General features: G+C 42.5%; 1 protein-coding gene and 1 long non-coding RNA gene across 4 annotated transcripts in view; one reads left to right on the top strand and one right to left on the bottom strand.

Moving 5' to 3' along the window:
• Positions 1 to 10,963: 10,963 nt before the first annotated feature.
• On the bottom strand, positions 10,964 to 12,773 carry LOC125141457. Its single transcript, XR_007140836.1, has 5 exons — positions 12,296 to 12,773; positions 12,114 to 12,175; positions 11,763 to 11,932; positions 11,223 to 11,298; positions 10,964 to 11,105 (listed from the first exon to the last, which is right to left on the bottom strand). It is a non-coding gene; the product is annotated as an uncharacterized LOC125141457 (long non-coding RNA).
• A 5,572-nt stretch (positions 12,774 to 18,345) lies between these two features.
• Positions 18,346 to 22,659, top strand: part of LOC113636563 (deoxynucleoside triphosphate triphosphohydrolase SAMHD1-like) — a 33,204-nt gene continuing 28,890 nt past the window's right edge. The window contains exons 1-10 of one of the 3 annotated variants that reach the window (XM_047813933.1): positions 18,359 to 18,404; positions 18,491 to 18,551; positions 19,002 to 19,036; positions 19,573 to 19,733; positions 20,072 to 20,187; positions 20,489 to 20,559; positions 20,776 to 20,925; positions 21,003 to 21,103; positions 21,312 to 21,420; positions 22,524 to 22,615. In XM_047813933.1, coding sequence (XP_047669889.1) covers positions 18,503 to 18,551; positions 19,002 to 19,036; positions 19,573 to 19,733; positions 20,072 to 20,187; positions 20,489 to 20,559; positions 20,776 to 20,925; positions 21,003 to 21,103; positions 21,312 to 21,420; positions 22,524 to 22,615 — 884 coding nt within the window. In that variant the 5' untranslated portion in view covers positions 18,359 to 18,404; positions 18,491 to 18,502. Of the gene's footprint in view, positions 18,552 to 19,001; positions 19,037 to 19,572; positions 19,734 to 20,071; positions 20,188 to 20,488; positions 20,560 to 20,775; positions 20,926 to 21,002; positions 21,104 to 21,311; positions 21,421 to 22,523; positions 22,616 to 22,659 lie in introns of all 3 variants that reach the window. The other 2 variants (XM_047813930.1, XM_047813943.1) reach the window with 2 other exon arrangements.

The raw sequence follows: 22,659 nt of genomic DNA on the forward strand, positions 1-22,659 counted from the left end.
TGGTTTTGAGGTAAACACCGCTGGTTCTGAGGTAAACACCGCTGGTTCTGAGGACACTTTAACTCTGGACTTGCACAGCACAGTGCCACTTTATACACTATTTACACACCATACTGCACCCGGACACTTTAAGGACAATCTTTAAAAACCATACACCTTTATGTATATGTATATTTATGCATATGTATATACTTTCCTTCATTCATATTTTTATATAGTTTTCTTATATAGTTTATACATATTATTTTATGATACATATAATACATATAATATTTAATTTTTTGCCTTTTTATACTTTTTTTTTATATTTTTTTATTCTTATACCGGACAGTTGCATAAAGCATTTCACTGCATGTCATACCCTGTATTTATGTGTATGAGACAAATAAAATTTGATTTGATTTGACTCTGAGGTAAACACACTTATTCTGAGGTAAAGACACTGATTCTGAGGTAAACACACTTATTCTGAGGTAAACACACTGATTCTGAGGTAAACACACTGATTCTGAGGTAAACACACTGATTCTGAGGTAAACACCACTGATTCTGATTTAAACAAAACTGATTTTGATGTAAACACCACTAATTCTAACGTAAACACTGATTCTGACATAAACAACACTGATTCTGACGTAAACACACTGATTCTGAGGTAAACACCACTGATTCTGAGGTAAACACCACTGATTCTTATGTAAACACCACTGATTCTGAATTAAACATCACTGATTCTGAATTAAACAAAATTGATTCTGATGTAAACACCACTGATTCTGATGTAAACAACACTGATTCTGATGTAAACACTGATTCTGACGTAAACACTGCTAATTCTGATGTAAACAACACTGATTCTAAGGACACTTTAACTCTGGACTTGCACAGCACAGTGCCACTTTATACACTATTTACACACCATACTGCACCTGGACACTTTAAGGACAATCTTTAAAAACCATACACATTTATGTATATGTATATTTATGCATATGTATATACATTTTCTTAATCTATATTTTCATATTTTTATATAGTTTTCTTATATAGTTTATACTTTATTATTTTATTCTTATTTTATTTTTTGCTTTTTTATACTTTTTTTAAATATTTTTTATTCTTATACCGGACAGTTGCATAAAGCATTTCACTGCATATCGTACCCTGTATTTATGTGTATGTGACAAATAAAATTTTATTTGATTTGACTCTGAGGTAAACACACTTATTCTGAGGTAAACACCACTTATTCTGAGGTAAACACCACTGATTCTGAGGTAACACAATTATTCTGAGGTAAACACCGCTGATTCTGAGGTAAACACACTGATTCACGATGAGGATGGGTCCCGCATGAGTCCGGTTCCTCTCAAGGTCTCTTCCTTTACCAATCAATTTGATTGGTTCCCGGCACGAGATCGACGAATGAGAGCACAAGTGGATGTATCCCATGAGCTGATTGGCTGCGCATCATTGCATCCTCTCCGAGCTCCTTCCCTTGTTGTATCTCGCCACTCTCGTTCACGTTGTCAACTGTGTCTTGCGTATCTTAGTGTTGTGTTCGAAATTAACTTTTCGTTAAGCCCTTACAATGCCTCCTAAGCGCTGTGCCTCTGAGAAAGATTCCTCTAGTGAGCCCAAGAGGAAAAGGAAGATGATGACCATCAGTGAAAAGGTCAAACTTTTAGATATGTTAAAACAGGGGAGAAGTTATGCCGCGGTGGCACGCCATTATGGAGTGAATGAATCGACAGTTTAAATATACATATTTTAAACATTCTGGTACCCACACACTGAAATTCCTGGGCGGCCAATCCTACTTCGCAGATTTTCACCTACCGCAAGGGGTTCCAGTCCCCATTAACCGCAATAAACAAGGGATCACTGTATAGATGAAGGAATAATGTATAAACATATGCATAAATATACATATACATAAATGTGTATGGTATATGAAGATTGTCCTTAAAGTGTCCAGGTGCAGTATGGAGTGTAAATAGTGTATAAAGTGGCACTGTGCTGTGCAAGTACAGAGTTGAAGTGTCCATAGAATGTCCAGGTGCAGTGTGGTGTGTAAGTAGTATGTGGAATGTATAAAGTGGCACTGTGCTGTGCAAGTCCAGAGATAAAGTGACAGTGGCAGTCCAGAATTGAAGTGTCATTGCGAAAGAAGGTGGCTGCATAGAACAGTGGGGATGGAGAAAGAGGTCCAGTGCTAGATCCTGGGTGTCTCCTGGTTTAATCTCCAAATGGCCTGCGGGAAGAAGCTTCTCCTCATCCTCTCTGTGTTTTCTTTCAGGGAGTGGAAGCATTTTCCTGAACGCAACAAAGAAAAGAGTCCATTGTTGGGATGGCTGAGATCTTTTGCAACCTTCCTGGCTCTGGTCTGGCATCGCGTGCTGTAGATGTCCTGCAGGTCAGGGAGCTCAGTGTGGATGGTACGTTCAGCTGACCGCGCCATCCTCTGGAGGGCTCGCCTGTCCCGCATGGTGCTGTTCCAGAACCAGGAAGTGATGCTACCCGTCAGGACGCTCTCAATGGTGCAGGTGTAGAAGGTCTTTAGCACCTGAGAGGGTAGTCTGAAGTCCCTCCAGCGTCTCAGATGGTACAGACGCTGCCGGGCCTTCTTCACCAGGGTGTTAATGTGACAGGACCAAGACAGGTCCTGTGTGATCTGCTGAAGTCCACTATCAACTCTTTAGTCTTGCTGACTTTCAGGAGAAGATTGTTCTCCTTGCACCATCTCTCCAGGTTTTTAGTCTCCTGTAGGTAGGCTGTCTCGTCGTTGTTGGAGATCAGGCCCACCACAACAGTGTCGTCAGCAAACTTGATGATGGTGGTGGAGTTGGAAGTGGCCACACAATCATAGGTGTACAGTGAGTACAGCAGGGGGCTCAGAACACAACCCTGGGGGGCTCCAGTGCTGAGGGTGAGGGTGGATGATGTGTGTTTGCCCACCTGTACAGCTTGTGGTCTGTCTGTCAGGAATTTGGAGATCCACTGACACAGTGGCAGGCTGAGTCCCAGGACCTCCAACTTAGAGGTGAGCGTGGAGGGAATTATGGTGTTAAATGCTGAACTGTACTCCACAAACAGCATTTTCACATAATTCCCTTTTCTACAGTCCAGGTCGCTCATCGTGGAGTGGAGAAGATGAGCAATGGCGTCCTTAGTAGAGCGGTACGAGTAGAGCAGTGTGAGAACTGTAGTGGATCCAGTGTGTCTGGTAGTGATGCAGTGATGAAGTCTCTGACAAGTCTCTCGAAGCACTTCATCACTACTGAGGTCAGAGCTACAGGCCGTTGAGGCAGGCGGGTTGGGGTTTCTTCGTGACAGGAACAATGGTTGACTGCTTGAAGCATGAGGGGACAACAGACTGTTCCAGTGAGAGGTTGAATATCTCAGTGAACACCAGTGCTAGCTGATCAGCACAGGCTTTCAGAACCCGACCTGTGATGCCACCTGTCCTGCTGCCTTCCTGGTATTCACTCTCCTGAATGCCCTCCTCACGTCATTCTCTGAGATGGTGAATGTGTTTACCTCTCCAGCTCTCTCAGCGTGCATGCTGTTTGTGTCGCTAGTGTCGCTAGTGTTGTTAGCTGCAGCCTCAAAGCAAGCGTAAAAGGTGTTTAGCTCGTCTGCCAGAGAAGCGTCTGCATTCCCCATTCAAGAAGCAGGTGTTCGATAGTCCGTAATGTTCCTTAGTCCCTGCCACAGGCTCCTAGAGCCATCATGTTGGAACGCATGCATGTTCCTTCTCCGTTCTGCGCACACTGTAAGACGCAGCCTTGTACTAATTCATGCCCCCGGTGGTGAGCCCCATATTGTAGGCAGCGGAGCGGGATCTCAGAGCATCGCGGATGGTTTTGTCCACCCACGGCTTCTGGTTGGGAAACGTTCTGATGGTGGTTTTCTGCATCGTATCATCCGCTAGTTTCCCTACGAATCCCACAACTGCTTCCGTAAACATGTTGACGTCATCAGAGCTGCGCCTGCACATGTACCAGTCTGCGTCATCCAGAGCGTCCTGCAGAGCGGCCACCAATTGGTCAGTCCAGCACGCGACTTCCCTCTGAACTGGAACTTCCTGTTTCAGCCTTTGTTTGTAAACAGGCATGAGGAAGATGGCGGCATGGTCCGATTTCCCAAACGGTGGATGTGATTGTCCCTTGTAGCTGTTTTTGAACGTTGTGTAGCAGTGGTCCAGTGTTCTTTTGCCCATGGTGGGGCAGGTAATGTGCTGCTGAAAGTTTGGTAGCGCGCGTTTGAGGTTGGCACTATTAAAATCTCCCACCACAATGAGTGCAGCGTCCCGATGCTGTGTTTGGTGTAACATTAGTGTGTCATGTAAGTCCCATACTGCATTGTCTGTGTCCGCTTGAGGTGGAATATAAACGGCACTGACTATAACCGAGCTGAAGTCCCGAGGTAGAAAGAAGGCCGACATTTTATGGTCGGTAGCTCCAGATTTGGTGTGCAGGAGTGTGTAAGAGAAACGATGCTCACGCTGTCGCACCAGTGGTTGTTCACCATCAGACACACTCCACCGCCCCTTGACTTGTTCAGTGATCTGTCCATGCGATGAACCGAGAAAAACTTGCCCCGGTGGATGGCGTGGTCTGGAACCGATGGGATCAGCCATGTCTCGGTGAAGCAGAGAAGGTTGCAGTCCCAAATGTCCCTCTGGAACTTGACCCTTTCCCTGAGGTTATCGAGCTTGTTTTCCAGAGACTGGACGTTGGCTAACAGGATACTAGGACTGCGGTAAAGTTGGTTTTATATTCACACATCCTCGAACCGCCACCTTATTGTGGTGGAGGGGTTTCTGTGCCTGAATGATCCTAGGAGCTATGTTGTCTGGGGATTTTTGCCCCTGGTAGGGTCTCCCAAGGCAAACAGGTCCTGGGTGAGAGGCCAGACAAAGAGCGGTTCAAAAAGCCCCTTATGAATAATTTAAAATCAAGGTCCGTGACGTCGCCCGGTATGGCGCAATCGGGGAGCCAGCCCCGGGGAGCCAGGCCTCACCTTGCTGGGTGGAATGAGCCTGAGCTGGTGCAGGAGGCTGAGAGATACCGACTAGAGATAGTTGGGCTCGCCTCCGCACACAGCTTGGGCTCTGGAACCCAACTCCTTGTGAGAGGCTGGACTCTCTACTACTCTGGAGTTGCCCATGGTGAGAGGTGGCGGGCTGGTGTGGGCTTGCTCATAGCCCCCCAGCTCAGTCACAATGTGTTGGAGTTCACCCCGGTGAATGAGAGAGTCGTTTCCCTGCGCCTTCGGGTCGGGGAGAGGTCTCTCACTGTTATTTTTGCTTATGGGCCAAATGGCAGTGTAGAGTACCCGACCTTCTTGGCGTCTCTGGGAAGGGTGCTGGAAAGTGCTCCGACAGGGGACTCCGCCGAGTGGTGTTCTGTTTTTGGGCTTCTGTGCTAGTCACAGTTTGTCCATAATGAACACATGTTAAAGCATAAGGGTGTCCATCAGTACACGTGGCACCAGGACACCTTAGGTTGGAGGTCGATGATTGACTTTGTGGTTGTTTCATCTGACCTCCGGCCGTATGTCTTGGACACTCGGGTAAAGAGAGGGGCGGAGCTGTCAACTGATCACCAAGTGGTGATGAGTTGGATTCGATGGCGGGGGAGGAAGTTGGACAGACTTGGCAGACCCAAACGTACTGTGAGGGTCTGCTGGGAACGTTTGGCAGAGTCTCCGGTCAAAAAGATCTTCAACTCCCACCTCCGGCAGAGCTTCAACCAGATCCCGAGGGAGGTTAGAGACATTGAGTCTGAGTGGACCATGTTCTCCACCTCCATTGTCGACGCGGTTGCTCGACAATGGAGGCCGTAAGGTCTCCGGTGCCTGTCATGGTGGCAATCCCCGTACCCGGTGGTGGACCCCGGAAGTAAGGCATGTCATCAAGCTGAAGAAGGAGTCCTATCAAGCCTGGTTGGCTCGACAGACTCCGGAGGCAGCTAAGAGGTAACGGAGGGCCAAGCGAGCTTCAGCCCGGCTGGTTGCGGAGGCGAAAACTCGGGTCTGGGAGGAGTTTGGTGAAGCCATGGAGAAGGACTATCGGTTGGACACTGTTTACAGTGGGAGTGGGAATCTGCTGACTTCGACTGGGGACATTCTCGGACGGTGGAAGGAGTACTTCGAGGATCTCCGCAGTGGCCGAGGGCTCAGTTGTGGACTCGTCAATCCACCCAGCTGAGGTCACTAAGGTAGTTGAGAAGCTCCTCAGTGGCAAGGCACCAGGGGGTGGATGAGATCTGCCCCGAATACCTCAAGTCTCTGGATGTTGTGGGGCTGTCTTGGTTGACACGCCTCTGCAACATCGCGTGCCGGCTGGGGACAGTGCCTCTGGACTGGTAGACTGGGGTGGTGGTCCCTCTGTTTAAGAAGGGGGACCGGAGGGTGTGTTCTAACTACAGGGGGATCACACTCCTCAGCCTCCCCGGAAAAGTCTATGCCAGGATACTGGAGAAGAGAATTCGGCCGATAGTCGAACCTCGGATTCAGGAGGAACAATGTGGGTTTTGTCCCGGTCGTGGAATACTGGACCATCTTTATACCCTCACCAGGTTACTGGAGGGTGCATGGGAGTTTGCCCAACCTGTCCGCATGTGCTTTGTGGATTTGGAGGGCATTCGACTGTGTCCCTCGTGGTGACCTGTGGGGGGTGCTCTGGGAGTATGGGGTCCGGGGCCCTCTGCTAAGGGCTGTCCGGTCCCTATATGAGCGGAGCAGGAGTTTGGTTTACATAGCCGGCAGTAAGTCAGACTTGTTCCCAGTGCATGTTGGACTCCAACAGGGCTGCCCTTTGTCACTGGTCCTGTTTATTATTTATATGGACAGGATTTCTAGGTGCAGTCGGGGGCCGGAGGGAGTCTGTTTTCGGGACCACCGGATTTCATCTCTGCTTTTTTGCAGATGATGTTGTCCTTTTGGCATCCTCAAATCAGGACCTTCAGTGTACACTGGGATGGTTTGCAGTGTGAAGTGTGAAGCGGCGGGGATGAGAATCAGCACCTCCAAGTCCGCGACCATGGTTCTCAGCTGGAAACGGGTGGCTTGTCCCCCTCAGGTTGACGGAGATCTCTTGCCTCAAGTGGAAGAGTTCAAGTATCTTGGGTTCTTGTTCACAAGTGAGGAAGGATGGAGCGGGAGATCGACAAGCGGATCTTCTGCAGTGATTCGGTCAATATACCGGTCTGTTGTGGTGAAGAAATAGCTGATCCGCAAGGCGAAGCTCTCCATTTACCAGTCGATCTACGTTCCTACCCTCACCTATGGTCATGAGCTTTGGGTCATGACCGAAAGGACAAGATCCTGGATACAGGCGGCAGAAATGAGTTTCCTCCGCAGGGTGGCTGGGCGCTCCCTTAGAGATAGGGTGAGGAGTCACTCGGGAGGAGCTCAGAGTAGAGCCGCTGCTCCTCCTCATTGAGAGGAGTCAGCTGAGGTGGCTTGGGCATCTGTTTCGGATGCCTCCCAAACGGGAGGAGGCCCCGGGGAAGACCTAGGACACGCTGGAGGGACTATGTCTCTCGGCTGGCCTGGTAACACCTTGGTATTCCCCCAGAAGAGCTGGAGGAAGTGTCTGGGGAGAGGAACCTCTGGCCATCCCTGCTTAGTCTGCTGCCCCGTGACCCGGCCCTTCAATAGCTTTGTTAATGTGCATTTAAAAATGATCCTTACAATTAATTTTCAATACTGACTATAATAAGCAGTAAGTACAAACCATTTTTCTGCAGAAGTCGATGTGTTTATAAAGTTTAAAAACACATTTATGCCTATGGAATGATGTAACGTCATCACCACCTTAGGGACCATCTACAAATTACATGCTTTTATTGAAAACGTTCCAGAGCATGTTGATGTATGAAATGTTTATGATTTATATATGTAATAAACAGTTTGTGCCTAGAGTGTATTTTTTTGTTTTTGTTGTTGTTTTTTATTATTTTGTTATTACTGTGTTATTTACTGTGGTTTCTTTAATGACACATTATTAAGTTCAATAGCTTTTAAAACCTGTTACGGGTCGCCGTGCCGTGCACGGCACGGAAGTCAAAGTGGCCACTAGGGGATGACCCAGAAACAAGCTTCAATTCAACTTTAAAGCATCAAATCCTCCAAAAACACGAAAAAACCTATTTACCTAGTAAAGTTTATACTCTCAATATTTTTTTAAGCCCACACACAAAGCATAATATGATTCACAGCCTTCATACAATTAGAAAAAAATTTTGGACAAAACTGACCTAGGTGGCGCTAGATCGTTTTTTCCCTTACCTTTAGGCGCGTCTCTTTCTTCACTGGGGTAATATATTCCAACACAAATAATCCACAAAAATCCACACAGGTCCAAGGAATTGAAATCTGTAAGCCTTTTAATCCAAAACGCTCTGGTCGCGCCGCAAATATTCCGTTAGTGTTCTGAAAACTGGAAACAGAAGTGCGCCATCATCTCGTTTTGCCGCTCTAACTCCTAATTGGGATATTCAAATTCAAAGTCTACATCATTTATTTATAGCCCAGGTCCTAACGAATCAAATAAGCCCTCATTTGAGCCAATCGGTGCTTGTATGGCAGAGATAGACGGCTGAGAAGCCAATGATGGCATGACCTCATTTTTTGGGAACCCGCCTTTGACTGAAAGGCCTCCTTCCAATAGCAATGAAATGGGCTGGGACCTATACAGCTGTTTAGCCAATAAGCAGACGATTCCAACGGTATGCGGCATGCCGTATGTTCTTTGCCTGTGTCTGCGTGAACTGGATGCGCAGAAGAATTCTTGCGTAATCCCTGACCTTTTGTCCCTCTCACAGCTCAGGGTGTCAAGTTACAGGCCTGTTTTCACACCAGAGTGATAGAGAGAGAGTCTAGGCTTATTTATGGCTTGTCAGACTGAGCCTGCAGCCTTTTATTTCAAAGTTATATAGTAAACAAGTACACAAAAACGTTGCACCCGACGACCAGGGCCGTAGAAAAATATTCATATAAAATCCATTTTTGTGTCTTTTGACTTGAATTTTTTTTGGTGAAAGCCAAGACATGTGGCTATGACTCTCAGTTGTTATTTTGTCCCTAGCATGTTCCAGAAAAATAAGATTAATCAGTTTATCAGGTAAACAACCCAGGCAGAAATGAAAACCTTCCATTCTAGCCCTGTAACTTTGTGCCAGTAAGGCCTAGAATCAATCTGTTTCTGAAACTAGAGAATCTCTTCTTTCAAATCAGATCAGGCTCACCCCTGTGTGTCAAAGTATGTGGGAGCTGTACCACTTTTTGTTGGGCAAGTCATGTAGGCAAAAATCGTGCCATAGGGGGCGAGATCCTTAACAGGCTTGATGGACTGGACCTGGACACGTCGGAAAATCTTAACTTCACCCTAATAAACATACTACAGCTCTTTATTGTGCAGCAATTTTCCTCATGTGGTCAATTTCCCCCACTTCATAGTGTGTTGTATCGGTTCTTTCTTTGACAACATTTAGTTCAATAGATTTTAAACAGCTGGATGACTATTCTGGAACATGTTGAAAAATATTTATTTGACCCTAAAGAACACACTACAAGTCTTTAATGTGCTATTATTTACTCTAGATGTTCACCTCAATTCAATTCAATTCAAGTTTATTTGTATAGCACTTTTTACAATGGGCTTCGTCTCAAAGCAGCTTTACAGAACATAAACATAGAACAGAAGTTAAACATAAGGAGAAAAACGAATTTATATAGTAAAAAATTTTCACTTTCTATCATCACTGTATTCTATGGGGTTCTCCAATGGCACAGCATCCAGTTCAATAACTTTTGAAAAGAGGCACACACCACTCCAAAACAAGTTGCTAAATATTTATTTGACCCTAAAGAACATACTACAAGTCTTTAATGTGCTGTTATTTACTCTAGATGTTCAATTTCTACAATCATTTTTTAATTCCGGTTTCTTCCAGTTCAATGTCTTTTGAAGGAAGACACTTACTTACCCAGTACCTAGATACTAGGTAAGGGAGCACGGTGTGTGTATCCCCTCAGCCTGTTCCTGACGCCGGCTCGTTTCCCTCGCGGACACTGGTGTGGGTCGTGTCTTTTATTATTGTAATTAGTATCATTATTATTGTCATTATTATTATTTAGTTAACACTGAGGTCATATTCTGGATTCTGATTGGTCAGAAGGTTTTATTATAAATGTGCTGCAGTTTTCTGTTTTCTGTCAGTGTTTAATATCAGTCATTCCTTTAAAAAAGTAATAAATAAATAAATTAAATTAAAAAGCAGTTGCTTTGGTGTAAATGGATTTAACCTCTGGAGAAAGTTGTGTATTACGCATTGTGTGTTTTAAGGTAAAACACCCAGACTGTTTCCTCCTCACACTGTTGACAAGTGATTAGTAAAGAATTGTCATCACATCTGGGTAACTGATGGAATCATGAGCTAAACCTGTTTGTTTTACTTGTATAACCATAAGGAAGTGTTTTATTGAGAGCTACACAATACAGGTAGTGCTGCAACGTGTCATCAGGTTACAGTGTAGGAGAATTTAGGAGTGTTTATTACAATGTGGGTTTCAGTCTGTTTCTAAATAAAATATTAACTTCATGTGTTTCCTTTCAGTTCAACCAAGATGTCCATCTTGGACATGATGGTATGGGGAGTCCAAGTTCCTCAGGAAAGCCAAGGAGAACCCGTTCGTCCCTAATGGTGAGACATACATGTGCTGATCATCAGTTATATACCACAATACATACAGAAATGTGAATGTGGAACACAGCAGAAATGTCAAAATACTGCCTCCTGTGGTGATAATGATGAGGACAGTAATGAGGGTGGTGAAGGTATGATCATGGTGACAGAGATGATGTTGGAGATGATGGTTATGTCTGTGATGACAGATATGGTGGTGGTCATGATGATGATGACGTTAACGATGTTGTTTCCACAGGGATGGCCGGTTCTCTTTGCCATTGTGGCACACAGACTGTACAAGATGAAGAGCAGGGGCAATATGAAGATGTCCGTGCAACTGATCCACATGCGTGTGGCAGCGCAGGGCTTCGTGGTGGGAGCCATGACTTTAGGTACTATTCTACACTAGAACCCAAACACAGACATATTCAAATGAGCATGGTGACATCATCATCATCATCATCTCTCCAAGCTAATGGAATGATCATGACTTTATAATTGATGAGTATAGTGTATATCAACCTGTGGTGTCGTTGCAGGTGTGGTGTACTCCATGTATAAGGACTATGTTTTGAAGCCGCCCGAAGCTCAGAGAGGGCTGGAACAGAAACAACAGGAAATCAAGTGAACAGTGGATTGTCACAGTATTCTAATTTTAGACTTTTTCTTTTTTTTTTCTGCATTCTGGTGTCTTGTAGATACTTCACATCCTTCTCAAGATGCTACACTGTAAAAAATTTCACTGTTAAATTACAGTAATATACTGGCAGCTAGATTTGCCTGCATAAAGTTGAAATTTACACGTCCTTTCTAAGAGTGTTGAGCTCACGGTATTGTCCATTGCTTTCTGTTAAAATTAAAGTAGCATGCAGAGGAAACTGACTAGACACTCAAACTACTGTTGCACCAATGTTATGTTGAGGTATACACCATGATATGGCCAGTCTAAAATGTCCTTTCCCTTAACAAAGCTGTGCTTTGAGGTGGCTTCTGTGTTTGAGAGAAATATAGAAAGAGAGAGGTAGGGTAGTGCAGGGTGGGAGGTAATGAGAGAGAACTTACCTTTGAACAAAGTCCAGTGTCCTGGCAGCTTCCTCTTGGTATTGCAAGTTGAACACATAGTAGGTGGCGAAAACTGCAGCCAGCCCTCTGATGAAGCTTTGGTGGATGCCTTCACAGATGATGTTGTTTTCAATGCATCCAGCCTCTAAGTGTGACTTCATCACCAGCAACTGATGCAGACAACAATTATAGTTAATGTCCCGAAACACTATCAGATATTATACAGCTGCAAATCCATTACTTGGAAAAGCTAATGAGATTAATTTCAGAAAGAGATGAATTAGACAGACTGACAGACTTTTCTATACAGTTTTATTGTTCTATAGCTCCATTCCTTACAGTGACACTTACCCAGCAGTATCAGCCTTGGACTAGCAGGGAGAGTCAGAGTGTAGTGGTGCAGTGGCAGAAATCTGTAGAAAATGAACAATGATATGGAAATTAAGAATGAAATTGTGTGTACAGGCATAGCAGGCATTAAATAAGTCTTACTTAAGTAATACTTAAACAAACTGAATAATAACAAACACAACTTTCATCAGCATGGAGAATCAGTCCCACGTATGCAGCCTGCATATGCGACCTTCGGAGGCTGCAGCCTTCCGATTGAGAAACGTCCATATGTAACTTCTTTGCTTGCCTTTTTTCGGAACCAATGTTGTTACATCGTCACTATCTCCGTCGCCACCAGCATTTTCCACACTGACGCTCGTTTTCTTCTCTTTTGTGTGAAAATTGCCGCTCCAAATCCACCAAGTAAACTGACTGTGTTTAGGTCTGCCGCCTTGTCATTCGTCACGCGAATGAATTAAAAAAAATAAAAAATAGGGAGAGGAGAAAAAAAAAAAACGATCGGGTCTGATTGGTGAATGAATAGGGTTTGGTTTTACCCCGTGTGAGTGTGTGTTAGCAAGTTTGACTGATATAGCGTCTTGGATTGTAGTGTAAATACGTGAACGCAGCATTTGAATACATGGAAATACTGTACGGTATAGGTCACTAACTGGCGGACCGCTAGAGCCAAAATAAAAAATATGATGTAAAACTTGACGGGACGCTTCTATTTTAACCGGCGCAGCTTTTGCAACCTTTACAATAGTGGTAGTGGAAATGCACAGACCAATTGCATGCGAGTTAAGTCATCCCACGTGATACCACTTAGCCAATCAGATCTGTGCATTCTTGAAGTAAACATTGGACTCAACAGCGAGAGCAAGCCAGATGAGCTAAATAAGGTTACGCATGAAAGGCAGATAGCGATAAATGTAGAAAACAAAGGGAGAGAAACAGACGAGTGAGACGGAGAAAGGGAGAGAGACGGACGAGTGAGACGGAGAAAGGGAGAGAAACGGACGAGTGAGACGGAGAAAGGGAGAGAGACGGACGAGTGAGAAGGAGAAAGGGAGAGAGACGGACGAGTGAGAAGGAGAAAGGGAGAGAGACGGACGAGTGAGAAGGAGAAAGGGAGAGAGACGGACGAGTGAGAAGGAGAAAGGGAGAGAGACGGACGAGTGAGAAGGAGAAAGGGAGAGAGACGGACGAGTGAGACGGAGAAAGGGAGAGAGACGGACGAGTGAGACGGAGAGAGGGAGTGAGACGGACGAGTGAGACGGAGAAAGGGAGTGAGACAGACGAGTGAGACGGAGACGGACGAGTGAGACGGAGTAAAGGGAAGTGAGACAGACGAGTGAGACGGAGAAAGGGAGAGAGACGGACGAGTGAGACGGAGAAAGGGAGAGAAACGGACGAGTGAGAAGGAGAAAGGGAGAGAGACGGACGAGTGAGACGGAGAAAGGGAGAGAGACGGACGAGTGAGAAAGAGAAAGGGAGAGAGACGGACGAGTGAGACGGAGAAAGGGAGAGAGACGGACGAGTGAGACGGAGAAAGGGAGAGAGACGGACGAGTGAGAAGGAGAAAGGGAGAGAGACGGACGAGTGAGACGGAGAAAGGGAGAGAGACGGACGAGTGAGACGGAGAAAGGGAGAGAGACGGACGAGTGAGACGGAGAAAGGGAGAGAGACGGACGAGTGAGAAAGAGAAAGGGAGAGAGACGGACGAGTGAGACGGAGAAAGGGAGAGAGACGGACGAGTGAGACGGAGAAAGGGAGAGAGACGGACGAGTTAGACGGAGAAAGGGAGAGAGACGGACGAGTGAGACGGAGAAAGGGAGTGAGACAGACGAGTGAGACGGAGAAAGGGAGAGAGACGGACGAGTGAGACGGAGAAAGGGAGAGAGACGGACGAGTGAGAAAGAGATAGGGAGAGAGACGGACGAGTGAGACGGAGAAAGGGAGAGAGACGGACGAGTGAGACGGGGGAAAGGGAGAGGAACGGACGAGTGAGACGGAGAAAGAAAGAATAAAGAACAAATGACGCTCTCCAAAAAAAGACAAGTGGACAGCGAAAACATTTACTCCAGAAAGGACAGACTCATTTCTGTTCACACTTCCCACTAAACCAGTGTGTGTCATATGTACAGAAACTGGGGCACTTATTAAAAGTGACAATGTGAAACACCATTATGAGACAAAACATAAAGGTTTTAAACAAACATATCCACACAAATCTGAAGACAGCGTCCCTGAGACAGCTTTCCCAGGTCTGAGGACAGTAGCCCTAAACATCCTGACCATGTTTGGCTCTACATACAACTGTCAGGCAGCTTTCTCTACAATGAACATAATCAAATCTAAATATGGTTCCAGGCTCATTAATGAGCACCTCCACATGTGTATGAGAGCGGCCCTGACTCCATTCAAGCCCAGGTTTAACCCTAACCCAAGCCAAGCTAGAGCTCACTTCTCTTACTGAGATATAAAAGGGAAAGTTAAGCACTTTATTTAAACATACACATTTACTCATTACTTATTTTGAAATTTAGCCCTACTTTTATTTATTGAATGAGATAACTTTATACATATCTATAATCATACATATGTTCAGTTCTTTGTTACGTGACAATAAATATTGTCAAAATGTATTTGAATTGTACTGAATTTTCTTGATTTGACAGTCAGGTATTGATTGCTTGCAGATGTTGATACAACTACTAGGCTACTTAAATATATATCACACTAACTAGTTAGACATTATGATCTTCTGGACCTTTGCTTCAAGAAATTTTCTCTTACTGGACCTCTTTAAATTTTAGTTGAATACCTCTGCTGTACAGTATATGCAAGTCAATCGTGAAACAAGTGAAAAGTGAAACTTAAGTGAATTTTAAGTTTTTGTGACCACGCGCACAGCAACGTTACATGGGTGCGTGAGTTACATGGGTGCGTGACTTCGATAGAGAAAATACTACGAGTTAAGTGTGTGCGCTCAATCTGCACAGACTGAAATTTCAAATTCAATTTATTTGTATTGCATATTTTAACAATTCTTAATTCTTAACAATAATTTAACAACAAAAGAATAAATATATTATAAAATAAAAAAAAATAAGGATACAAATAAATAAATTAATACATACAATTAAACAAATTTTAAAAATCTGTATATCTATCACTATTCATAATGAGCAAGCCGGAGGCAACGGCAGTGAGGAAAAACTCCCTGAGATGATAAGAGGAAGAAACCTTGAGAGGAACCTGACTCAGAAGGGAACATCATCCTCATTTGGGTGACACTCTACAGTAAATAGGGTCAATGTAAATAATGTCCTTTCTACAACAATTTATAATAGTGCAACCGAGAGCTCCTGAGGAACTAATGGGTCATCGTAAACTCTGAGCTCAGCACAGACACAACACTAATTCCTTCCTGTCAAAGTCTTTAAATGATTGCTGATGAAGACCAGAACATACAGCTGACTGACACTAGAGGGTGTTAGATGACATCAGTGAGTAGGATGACTGGAGAACTTACTGTAACAGCATGTAAATCCAAGAATGAAATGTATATATGGTAAAGCACCATCTCCAAGGCAAAAATAGACCCTAACACAAGTCAGAAGCCTCGCTAGAGGACCAAGCAGAAGGTGAGGCTTCTCTTTTGTGGAGTGATCCAGGCCTCTGTTAGTGATGAGAGTGATGTGAAGCTAAACCTGAGATTGAGACACCTTTCTTTATGGTGGACCATCTATTACTAATCCTTTATTATGTGTCCACTGTTGAAAAGCCTGACATAAAATAGTTGATAGAAAATTCTATTTAGAAATTGAGATGTTTACTGAACAAAACACACACATTTTTGTCCTTAACAGATGTCCTTAAGACTTTTGTCCATAGCAGATGTCCTTAATCAGAGCGACGTACAAAAGTGCTTGAAGTCTCTATCTATAATACATTAACACTGGTTCACAGACTTAGAAAGATAGATAATAGCTAGTTTTAGTGTTTCAGGATGATGTAGGTAACTTAGATGTTCGGACATCTAGGGGAAGTTCATTCTTTACACCTGCCTCTTACCCTGACAGATTGTGGGACCAGTGGAGCAGTACTGTAGATCTCAGGAAGCGAGGTACAGTGTGAAGAATGAGAAGATCTTTGAGGTAAGAGGGAGCTGCTCTGGTTTTGGCTTTTGACCCCCTGTATACTGTACTTTTCCTGATTTAGTCTTGTCTACCGCATATGTTTGTCAGACAAACTCTAAGACCATGCAAGCTTGTGTCCATCTGTCTAGTTCAGGATAATGACTAAGCTTGTGTTTATAGACATTACCGATAGTATCCTTCGTGAAGAAACTTAATCTGTTTTTTAGGCATCATTTGATGGTGTTTCCTACATTAATGTTGAAGAGATGCTTCTTTGTGAAGTAACCATTTGCATTTTTGTTTTGGTAAAAGTTGAAATTATTCAAATGAATTAATAAAATATACAATATAATGGGTTAGGCTTAGAGTTAGGACTAAAGAAAAACAACAGTCAGTGACATCACGAACAAGGTCCACGGAGGTCTCACAAATCCACTGTTCAAAGAAGATACGGGCCACAAAATACAAGACATATCGTCGCTGTCGGGCGGAATACTCGTATCTACAAAACCATTATTTTTCAGGAAATTAAAAAAATGCTGCGGTCACGTTGAGATTAACGTGGTTAAGAGATTTGCGCTCAAGCTGTTTTCAAGACTTTAGATTGGTTAATAACTTGTAAAAATAACAGACCCACATGGGGACTGACCAATAGCACCGATATTTGAAAAAATATGAAATTGACAAAATTGGGACATAGGAGGTTTTCAGAACGTGTGAGTCAATCAGTCCTTTTAACACACTGAGCAACATTTCACCTCCTGAAGATCAACCTGAAGGCAGAAACCTTCAGACACACAACAGAAAGAAGCTGCTCTACAAACATGGAAAAATATTTGTTATAATACTTTTGATCCACCGAGTTATTTAAAATATCTTGATGTAAGGAAATTAAAGCTGAAATTCTGTTCTATCGTGTCATATTTATATTTTGGAGTGGAGGTATGGTGATATAGGAAAGAGAGCATTATTAATGTGTGTTTATTTATCTGTACATCAAACAAGTCAAATTTGATAAGGTAAATGTTTCATGCAGACATTTCTAAGTGAGGAACATTAGTTGAATAACCCTCAGCCCATCTAGACAGCGGGTGACAAATGATTTCCTAGATTGAGTTTTCTGCATGGCAGACTTTATGATCGTTCTTTAATGTTATTATGATGTTAGTGAACGCTCCCTCAGGTCCTGAAGCAGCAGAGCATCCCAACACAATCACCATGCTTGACTGTTGGTGTGAAAATGTTATTGGAATTGTTCTGTTGGCTTTTTGCCTCATGGAAGGAGAATCTTATCTTTTTTCTGCCAAACATGAGAGGAACTGTTATGTTCCTAATATTGAAATCACAAACTCTGCATTGTATATGAAAGATAAACACGTTTAATAGCTAGTGTTACTTGGACAACTAGGTAGCTAGCTGATAAGATAACAAAAACTTGTAGTTTATTTTCTTTCTTTTTGGCTGGTGAGCACAACCAGACTGGTTAGTAGTCTAGCTAGATAATCTGTATCAGGACATTAGTAAACAATGCCTGTTAGTGGAAAGTCTCATGTTAGCCAGAGTTAAAGGATTTAGGTGTCTCTTAGAGCAGGTAAGGTGTCTCCTAGTTGTCTCCTAGGTGTATCATAGGTGTTCCAAACTTTTCCAAACATGACTACAGGAGGACCTGCTTTTAGATATGAACTATGGTATGCATATTTTCTAGTCTACATTTAAATGGCTAAGCTCTGGGACCGGAACAGTATATTTTAATGTTAGAGCTGCTCATGTCCCGAGGCTTCATAGAGGAGTCTCTATTTGGAGCATTATTATTATTATTATTATTATTATTATTATTATTATTATTATTATTATTATTATTATTATTATTATTATGATTGTTATTATTATTATTTGGAGACATATAAATCCCCAAATTTATACCACTATAAACAAACGGTAAAACTTTTTAAACCCATTTTAAACTCTACAGTTTTAACGTGAAACCTGTTTTAATCTAAAGACAAAAACTGTTTTTTAAACTGTGTTTTTTCTTTCTTTCATTCATTTTTTTTTATATAAAGGATCCACCCACCTGTCTGCATTATTAAAGCTGAGTACCTGTCTCAGATAGTCACTTCCACCAGTGACGATAGTGTAGGACCAGCTGATTTTTCATCTCCAGGTTTTATCTTTTAGTAGAATTATATAGTTTTTGTACCTGATATTTATGTAAAGAGCTAAACTTCTAACATTCATCTCCACAACAAGATCTTCAGTGCTATGGCGACAAACCTGGGTCCTGAACGTTCCCGGAAGAGAAAGGCAGATGGTAAAGTACATTGTTACAACCTTATTGTTGATTCTCAAAAATAATTTATTACAACACCAGAAATCTGTATCATAAAGTCTATTTGGATCGGGTCATAGATGTCTGTAATATTTATTCTTGCCTATAGCTCTTAATGGATGTCAGCTCAGTCATTGAAAAAACAAAACAACGAATGATTTCCAAGTGATGATTAACTACACATCTTAAGAACTGTACAAACAAGTACTCAAACAGGATAAACTGGATAAACTAGCTATACATAAGTATACACAACCCTAAACTAGTGCACCTTTGATATGATTTCAGTTTTTTTCAGTAAGAGTCTGTCAGTGTTACATATTAACTCTCCTAAATGTCAGTAATGCAATAATGTGGTAATGGAGTGTTTATCATTTATCATTCTGCACTGATGCATGCAAAAATATTTAAAAATTACTATTTTTTTTCCAGAGCACCTTGGGCAGAAATCAGATCGGCATGACAAGGTGTAAAACATCCCTCTTCTCTAATATCAATATTGGTGTATATAATTGTCCAGTCATTTGAGCGGTCACTAGACACTAAACCGTTACTAGTTCCAACCCATTTCCCAATGGGCTCTCTTAATAAAAGTATTAGGTATAAGCTAAAGCCTGGATCACACTGTGCCCCAGTGCATGTAACATGTATAACATCAGTCTATTTAAGGATATTTCAGTTGTTAAACACCACTCATATGGGGTTCCTAAAGAATATCAGTCCTATCATCTGGTGATCGAATCCCATGGCCATGCTCTTTGAGGGCTTTAATCTCCTTCCCTGTCGATAACTAGTGATAGTAATGAGCCGGCTTTGAGTGTGTGTATATATAAAAAAAAGGAAGAACTTAATCCAGCTCCATCCTCACCAACACCATGTCAAGATCTGCCTATTGAATAAAGCTTTTTATTGTTATAATCATATATATAATCATAATGTTATAACGAGAACATTTCCAGCTGATCCCAAACATTTGAACACTAGTGTGTGTTCTCTGTCTCAGGTGTTTAATGACCCAATCCATGGTCACATCGAGCTGCACCCCCTGCTAGTGAAGATCATCGATACTCCTCAGTTCCAGAGACTGCGGTATATTAAACAGCTGGGAGGAGCCTACTTTGTGTTTCCTGGAGCTTCACACAACCGATTTGAACACTCAGTAGGGTGTGTATCGTTAGACACGTGCAAGCATGCAAGCTAAAAATAAGTGGCTTAAAGCAGAGTTTAGTAATTACTCTCTCTCACACACACACACACACACACACACACACACACACACACACACACACACACACACACACACACACACACACTCACACACACACACACACGACACATGAGAGTGATTGTATACCACATGATGAGTCACATGCTGCATTCATTAATGACTAAAAGTTTTGAGATGGCATGAGTGATATGATAATGATATGAGGCTTTTATCCTGATTTTAAAACTAGATACATGTTTGATTATTCATACATTCTGATTTTTCTGTGTTTCAGTGTTGGATATTTAGCAGGTTGTCTCATTAAAACTCTAAGTGAAAAACAGCCAGAGCTTGGCATCACGGAAAAAGACATCCTGTGTGTTCAGATTGCTGGCTTGTGCCATGACTTGGGTGACCACACACACACACACACACACACACACACACACACACACACACACACACACACACACACACTTTATGTTTCATAGTGTATGACTCATGCTTTTACACATTGATAAACTGATACCTAGTTCTAATAATAATAATAATAATAATAATAATAATAATTTATTCATAATATAATATATGTTTCTGTTTCTGTTTAGTGTTTAGTGGTTATAAAGGTCATGTTAAAGGGGTGAGCTATGGTTATGACATCCACATTAAAGACACATTCATATCATTAATCTTGCAATTGTCCACTTTTCAGGTCACGGCCCATTTTCACATCTGTTTGACCGCATGTTTATCCCAAGGGTCCGTCCTGAACTGAAATGGGAGGTGAGAACCAAACCACTGCTGAAACACAGAGCACTGCAATGTTTCTGCTTTATATTGCTCTAGGGTTATAGAGGGTTATCAATTAAGCAGCTAGATCAAGTAGAAAAGAATAAAGAACAATAATTATTGAAATCCTATGAAACAAGTAGCACGTGTGATTGTGTACGATGTAGTGCAGGTTCATTATGTTCAGTTCCATCCCCTTTTTCATGGCAGCATGAAACTGCATCAGTGAAAATGTTTGAGCATCTGGTGAAGGAGAATAACCTGGAGGATATGATGAAAGATTATGGTCTTTCTAACAAAGACCTCAAATTTATCAAAGAACAAATTGCAGGACCTTTGAAACCCTCTGCACAAAACAAGGTAGAGAATTTTCTTCTCAATTTTGTTCACAAGGTGAAACATTGCAGCAGAACTGATTTCTGGAACTCTTTCTTTAGTGGCCCTACAGTGGAAGACCTGAGGAACAGTCCTTCTTGTATGAGATTGTGGCAAATAAGAGGACTGGCATTGATGTGGACAAGTGGGATTATTTCGCAAGGTGAGTGTGTCATTAAGATGAACTTTGTTTTATTTAGAAGATATATTAATGTTACTGTGCATTTAAGAGCATATATAATTAACTAAAGCTAACTAGCCTGGGGCAGCAAGATGCTAACAATAGAATACAGCTAAACATACATGAGATAAACATATACCAGTTCCTGAAGTTTAAAGGTCTTTTATATACACATTCTCCATCTGAACAGAGACTCATATCACCTGGGACTCAAGAACATCCCAGACTACCAGCGTTTCCTAAAAATGGCCAGAGTGTGTGAGGTCAATGGGAAGAAGATCATCTGTGCCAGAGACAAGGTACAGTATGCTCCTTACCCACAATGCACAGAGCTTTTAACTTAAACACACATTTTGAATCCACCAAAATATTTTTACAATGCATGAAGCCAATTTTATGTAGCACACAACATTAAACAGGTGACTATGAAGATCTTAGATGTTAACTTTATTATCCTAAAATTATTTTACTGTTTCATATAATTGTCCTTTGATGTCTACATGATTACAAATTAGTGCTTATTGAAATCTATGCTAACAGCTGCAGTACTTCATTCTTTACTTTTTTTTACTGTAAATACTCATGTTTTCTTCTAATACGGTGGTGTTTATAAAGCTCAATATTCAAAAGCTGGGGGCACGGTGGCTTAGTGGTTAGCACGTTCGCCTCACACCTCCAGGGTTGGGGGTTCGATTCCCACCTCCGCCTTGTGTGTGTGGAGTTTGCATGTTCTCCCCGTGCCTCGGGGGTTTCCTCCGGGTACTCCAGTTTCCTCCCCCGGTCCAAAGACATGCATGGTAGGTTGATTGGCATCTCTGGAAAATTGTCCGTAGTGTGTGTGTGTGTTTGTGTGTGTGTGTGTGTGTGTGTGTGTGTGTGTGTGTGCGCCCTGTGATGGGTTGGCACTCCGTCCAGGGTGTATCCTGCCTTGATGCCTGATGACAGGATCCCCGTGACCCGAGAAGTTCGGATAAGTGGTAGAAAATGAATGAATATTCAAAAGATTTAAAACTTTTGAATGTTTAATTATGATTTTTTTTAAGTTGATAGTACCATGCTTTGTAAGATCAGGGACCCATGCAAACATTTCACAATAGATGGATCATTGCCACTATAGATGATATCCTTCTACCTTCCTCTTCAGTGCTGTATGAACGGAGTATAGAGCCACTGACAGTATTTAAATGTTTATATGAGCAAACTGGTTTTTCACTCAAACTGTGGTATGTCAGGAAATTTACTAGCAAGAATCGGGCTTCTGTCTATTGTTGACTATAATGCAACACTGTTGATGCAGTTTTTGCTGGTGTTATTCATTTTGCCATGACACAATACGAATGTAATGACACGAGATCTATTGTGAGTAGCTTGAGGAGTAAGGCTCACTTTCCCTTTTCTGCAGGAAGTCCATGATTTATATGACATGTTTCACACAAGACACTCCCTACACCGCAGAGCCTATCAGCACAAAGTGACCAAGATCATTGAGGAAATGTGAGTATTATTAACATAAATATCTAAAATGTTTCTAGTACTAA

Source organism: Tachysurus fulvidraco, chromosome 1, assembly GCF_022655615.1.
Source record: "Tachysurus fulvidraco isolate hzauxx_2018 chromosome 1, HZAU_PFXX_2.0, whole genome shotgun sequence".
Taxonomy (NCBI): Eukaryota; Metazoa; Chordata; class Actinopteri; order Siluriformes; family Bagridae; genus Tachysurus; species Tachysurus fulvidraco.